Source organism: Cynara cardunculus (assembly GCF_001531365.2).
Source record: "Cynara cardunculus var. scolymus isolate 2C chromosome LG 1, CcrdV1, whole genome shotgun sequence".
NCBI lineage: Eukaryota > Viridiplantae > Streptophyta > Magnoliopsida > Asterales > Asteraceae > Cynara > Cynara cardunculus.
Window position 1 is genome coordinate 16523754 of NC_037528.1, and position 6562 is coordinate 16530315.

At 28.5% G+C, this 6562-nt stretch overlaps 1 protein-coding gene across 1 annotated transcript; it reads left to right on the plus strand.

The window, feature by feature from the left end:
- Positions 1–3061: 3061 nt before the first annotated feature.
- Positions 3062–3887, plus strand: LOC112502756 (heavy metal-associated isoprenylated plant protein 43-like). The gene is made up of 2 exons (XM_025106753.1): positions 3062–3152; positions 3526–3887. Exons 1-2 carry the CDS (start codon positions 3068–3070, stop codon positions 3849–3851), a joined length of 411 nt encoding a protein of 136 aa, XP_024962521.1. The 5' UTR covers positions 3062–3067; the 3' UTR covers positions 3852–3887.
- The last annotated feature ends 2675 nt before the right edge of the window (positions 3888–6562 follow it).

The window sequence follows — 6562 nt, forward strand, 5'->3', positions numbered from 1 at the left end:
TAATTAAAATAGATTTTATGAATAATATTTTTTAAATGTAAGTATCTTTTTATAAATGTAAGTATTTTTTTTTGGTATATTTATTTTATTTTATTTTATAGATGTAAATACTTTTTTGGTTTAAAAAATGTTTAGAACTTAATCGTTCAAATTATAAAAGTCCGTTAGCTTTTTTCAGACTTTTTCCATTATTTTAGCACATTAACCAGTTGTATAGGTCATTAGAATGTATCTAACAGGTTTTAGAAAGTTTAAGAAGTTATTTAACAAATTTTGGAATGTTCAAGAACTTATTTGATCCAAAAAAATGTCTAAAAATTTAATTATTCCAAACACTAAAGTTCATTGGATTTTTTTAGACTTTTTCCTTATATAAATTAATAAAATATCATCATTTTTTATAATTTAACAAATAAAAATATTTATACTTTTTTTAAATAATTTTTCCAACAACATGACATGTGTTAAAAAAAACTATAACTGAATTTGAAGCTTGTAATATTATGGTGTTTCAATTTCTACACTTATTGATTTGCATATTTTAATTACTTTAATAGTACAAGTTGGGTTTGACGAAGTTGACACCCGTGTGGATAAAATATCATTTTGGATTAATTTTTAAATATATTTTAGTTAGAGATGAAATCATCTTAAAGCATATGTTATAAACCTTTTCATAAATTTTTGACTATATTATTCTCAAGTTACAACCTTTCATACTTGTGCGTTACAAGTGCAAAGTATGCACAGATTTTACCCCTCAAATCGACTGTGTCAAGTAGGGGTGTACATCAGGTGGCGTTTAGATGGACAAACCAAAAATCCAATCGAATTTTGTATATGAAAACCAATCTCCGATTTTGGATTTTAGATTTCAGATTGCTTCAGGTTCGGGTTGGTCGGGTTTGGGTATAGTTATATGCATAAAAAAAACATATGTACTTCAAATCGATTTTGAAAATTTATTCAATCGATTGATAGAATGATGAAATGATGGTAGATTTACAAATTTGAAAAGAGTACGGACAATTAAGATTTAATTTTTTTAAAGATAATTAGATAAATAAATATATTTATAAAATATTTTAAACTATACATATGTATGTTTCGAGTTTTCGGATGAGGCGGGTGACCAGAAACCATACCTAACCTAAAACCAAATATTTCTTCAATAGCTGTGTTCGGATTTTAGGAATTCAAGACATTCGGATTTTATACAAACACCTCATTTCGGTTCGGGTTCGATTTGAGTTTTGGGACCACTCGTGTTCTACACTCCTCGACAGTGTCGACCGGCAATTCTCCATTTAAGTACCGATTTTCTTTTGTAAATTAGACAAAACAAGTCCCTTCAGTTCTCCATTTTTGATATTTGATCCAGGGACGGACCCAGAATTTTTTTCAAACGGTGGCACCATTTGACTATAAGAAAAAATTATAGGGAAAAATTTTCAAACAGTGGCACCGGTTGACTATAAGAAACAAATATACAGAAATTTTTTTCAATCGGTGGCACTATTTGACTAAGAAAATGACACTAACAAGATTTGAATTTGGGTCTGGAGTGGAACAAAAGCCTTGCAAACCAACTCTATCAAATAAAATTTGTTCTCATTGTAGTTTCAAAATACATACGGTGACACGCAACAGATTAATACGGTTGCATCTTTCACGAACCTAAATTTTTTACCATTCGACGGAGAAATAATACGGTGGCACGTGCCACCATAACCACCATGGTAGGTCCGCCCATGATTTGATCCCTGTGGCTGTAACGTTGTATGTTTAACACAGAACATAATTGATCCTCTACTTTGACTTTATATTTCATTTTAGTCCAAGGTTGAAATTTCCATAAAATTTGTGCATATCTTGGGCCGTTACAACTTATTTGAGCCCAGTCCTTATACATTATTTATCACATATGGGCCCAACAAATTAAGACCAAAATTTCATATTACTTGATACGGGAATTGATCAGGTGAATCTCGGTGCACCTCATCAGTTTTGATATTCAATTAGGATTGATCCAAATGTGGAGATCATTTTTTATCTTTCTCATCATAACTTTCATTCTCACTAGAACTCAACATACCGCTATAGATGAATGGATCGTATGAGAAGAAAAATTATGATGAGAAATGTAAGAAGAGGTCTGAACCCTTGATCACTTTTAATTTTATGTTCATCCATGAATTGATCTTTAGAAAGGAATCGATCCGGTGCATCTCGTTACACCTAATTAGTGTTGACATTCATTTAAGATTGATTCAATGATGGAAATATTTTCTTACGTTTCTCACCACAACTTCCATTCTTATCGGAGCCCAACCTATCTATCTATCTATTTATATTATATATATACATACATATATATAATACATGTTTTTTTGTGAGGCCAGTTTGTTTGTATGAGACCACAAAATAACACTGAATATTCACATCAAAACATCATTAAACTACAACAAACATTGAACTTTCACAGCGGAAACACTATAAAAGTTCATTTTTATGAAAGTTCAATGTTATTTAGATGGTCTCATGGGTCTCACAAAAATATGTCAAGTCACATGATCCTAAATCTACACACGTATATGTGTATGTGTGTTAAGATATGAGTTATTTATCAAATAAATAAGCTAGGAGGCTTTTATTTATTAATTAATAATATATATTTTTCTTGAGAAACCAAAGCTGCAAATCCATGAAAACAAAGAACTATAGCATGATATGACATAGACAAAGTCAAATGGGAGTTGTTTATAAATAGCTGAAATTTGTATTACATTTATATACAGATCTTGAATTTGATTCTCATGTATATTTATGTATCGTTTGATTAACATATTAACAAACTGTTATAATAAATATATAAACGAAACAAATCAAAAATGATTTCATGAACCGAATATAAAACAAGATTATCACCAATTAATGTAGTTGGGTTTTGAAATAGTGACAAGGGATGGTGAACAACCCAATGCGACCTTTGTCCATGCCGACTATATATATATATATATATATAGAGAGAGAGAGAGAGAGAGAGAGAGAGAGAGTTGAAGGGTAAATGGTGCAAAAGACGGTATTGAAGGTGCAATTATCATGCGAGAAATGCAAGAAGAAGATCCTGAGATCAGTTTCTGGTCTTCAAGGTACATCCCATTTCAGAAGTTCTTTGAAGTGAATGATTTATTTGGTGTTTTTGTAACATGATTTTGAACAAGTTGTAAAAGAATAAGTTATATGCAATTTTTTTATTTAAAATTTCCATTCTTACAAAACCTTGTTCAAATAATTGTTTAATAATCAATGGCTCAAACAGTCACACAAACAGTATACGGTTTAATTAATTAATAAATGATAACTTTAGAGAACCTAAGAAGGTACAAGGTATATAAATTATATGTATTTGCTACTAAACCTTATGCAATTTGCTTGTTTCATTCCATTTATCGTTTGTTATCTTAATTTTTAACAAGTGGAATATAATACTTTCATACCTTGTGTAATTTTGGTTGATTGTAGGTGTAGATAAAATAGAAATTGATGGAGCCAAAGGAACAGTAACTGTAACAGGAGATGCAGATCCTTACGAGATAATTTTACAAACAAAAAAGGCAGGAAAATTCGTGGAAGTGGTGACAATAGGACCTCCACCCGCTCCTCCAAAGAAACCAGAGGAAAAGAAACCCGAAGAGAAGAAACAAACAGAAAAAAAACCTGAGGAAAAAGTTCACATGCATCCTTACGATAACCACATGAGATACGATTGTATTATTTGTCAACAAATGGGCATGGGTTGTATGATGACTATTTACGAACAACCAAATCCTGCTTGTACCATTATGTGAAGTTTTCCGTAACTCTAGAGATCCTAAATTTGTCATGTATGTTGAGATATGAACTTACAATCAATGTAAAATATGATGATTATTTTTATTTTTTAACGATTAACTTTTATTTTCTTGATTACAATTTAGGAGATGCATCGCTTATTTTCTTTTAATTGTATTAGAAGAAAAGAAACTTCCTAAAGCAAGAAACTAGATTAATCATCCAAACACACATAAGTATAAGAGAAGATGAGAATAAATTCTGCAAGAAGCACAATAAAACTATCGGAACATTAGAAATGTAATGGATTTTAAATGATTTGGGTTTTAAATTAATTTCAATCTCATGTTTAGTTTGTTGCATTGTCCAGATTTGAAATCCTGTGATTTAATTAAAATCCTACAAACATATGATTTTGAAATGATGCTTGGGATCTCATTAGATTTCGTAGGATTGTATGAAATAAAGTTTTAGAAAATATTGAAAACATTTTATTTTATAATAATCGAATTAATAAAAATATAATTTAATTATTTTGTAATCATTTATAATTTTTGTATAAATTATTTATGAATAATGGAATTCAATTTCTTTCCAAATCCTACAAATCAAACACACTAATGATTTCAAATCCATTCCAATCCAAATCCCTCCATGAAATCCAAATCCATCAAAACCAATCATGTAAACCAAAGGGACCATAATTAAGTGGGAACAAAAACTAATCAGAACAACAACCAACGAGGAGGCTAAAACTGAACACAAAGGCTAAAACGCAACATTAAAAACGATGAAGAAACAAAGATCAGAGCTCATTTCTAGCAGCGAAAAATCATAGTTCAACCAAATTCCTTACATATTAAGATCATAATAATGGAAACGAAGACTTTGGTCAACAAATTATGAATATTAAAAAATACTTTAAATATTTAGTTATTAATATTATAATCTTATTACACTTTATGACAAACCATATATCATCATTCATTACGTTTTCGAATAGCTGTAAACAACTTTCACGTTTAAAACTAATATAAGTTTATATTTATCTTAACAAAATCAATTACAAAATAACTAGTTAACAATCGTAATAGTAATAACTTTAACAAGAGTAAAATATACTAAAATAAAACAAGCTTTGTTATGCCTTTTATTTAAATTAAACACCGTATTATTTAATCAGAATAATTCCAACATATAAGTTATTGTTGGACAATTTAAAATGTTTTTTAGTAAAGCAAATTAACAAAATCAGTGACATATAACATAAGATAAGACGAATACCAAAAATCAGAACAAGTCAATTATATTTTATCAAAAATAATGTTTGGAGAATAAAATCTTTGGTATGTAATTCAGTTGATAAAAGAGTAAACTGATTTTCCACAAATATAAGATAGGTCCAAGGTTTAATATCACGTCTCCTGTTAACCACAGTTGTTGAGTGAGCAAAAAATACACCATCATATTAGGGGACGTTTACCAAACCTTACTCAAGCAAGTGAAAACAGTCACTAAATTTTTCATCATTTTATCGATTTTTTTCTGCATTACCGAATCAAAATCGATTTTATAATTTTGGTTCATGTGGTTTTTAATTGACAAAAAAACAAAAAATCGATAAAATGACAAAAATCTCTTTCATTTGACGGCCATTAAAGAGAGATCAATCCGGATATTTTTACAGATCATAATGACCATCTTATAATTTTAAAACTACAAATACCAAAAAGTGCCATTTTCACACGGCCAATGTTTTTTGCATCACTTTAATATCATGATTAGGTCAGTCGTATATTAAAAATGTAAAAATAAAATTTTCATATTAATGTATGTGAAAAAAAAAACCATTTAATAGAAAAACATTTAAGAATATATAGAAACAATTAGTATCCCTTTTTCACAAACCACATTGACACAAATTTGTAGTTTACTCTTTTCTCACATATAAAACTAGAATGATACTCGTACAATGCAACGAAATATATCTTCATTTTAATATTTTGTTTTATTTTTTTTTTGTCTCTATTGATATAATACAGTTTATGTGGTTTTGAGAAAGACAATGTTTTTACTTTTGAATAAAAATCTATACTTACAATAAATTAATAACTTAGGTGACACGTGTCATCTTCTGATGAGACGGTTTTCTTGTTTTCTCGCCTAAACACGTATCTAGACACAATTTACATTAGTGGTTCAATTAGACCCATTTGAACGTATCTAGACACAATTTACATTAACAGTTCAATTATACTCATTTGATTGATCACTACTAAAAAATGTGGTTTTTTCGACGGCAAAATCTGTAGGAAAAACAACTATCCAACGGATATTGCTGTCGGAAAACCCCCGCCGTTAAATGCAAATTATGTCCGAAATCTGTTGGTAATGTTCAAAAAAAATTTATTTATATTTTTTTCCTTCCAAAAATATATATTTAAAAGAAGTTCAAAATTTCCAACGAATAATAATTTTTATAATAAAAAATTATATTCCGTCTAAATTTATTAAAAAAAGTTTTTTATATTTTTTTATAAAACATATATATTTTCAAATAAATTCCGACGAAATATAACTTTTTATTAGAAAATTACAATCCGTCGGATTTTTTTAAACATATTTTTTGGAAGAGAAAAGAAATTAAAAAAGTTTTCTTAAACATTTCCGACGGAGTATAATTAAATATAAAATTCAATTAAAATCCGTCGTGAATTTTAATTAATTA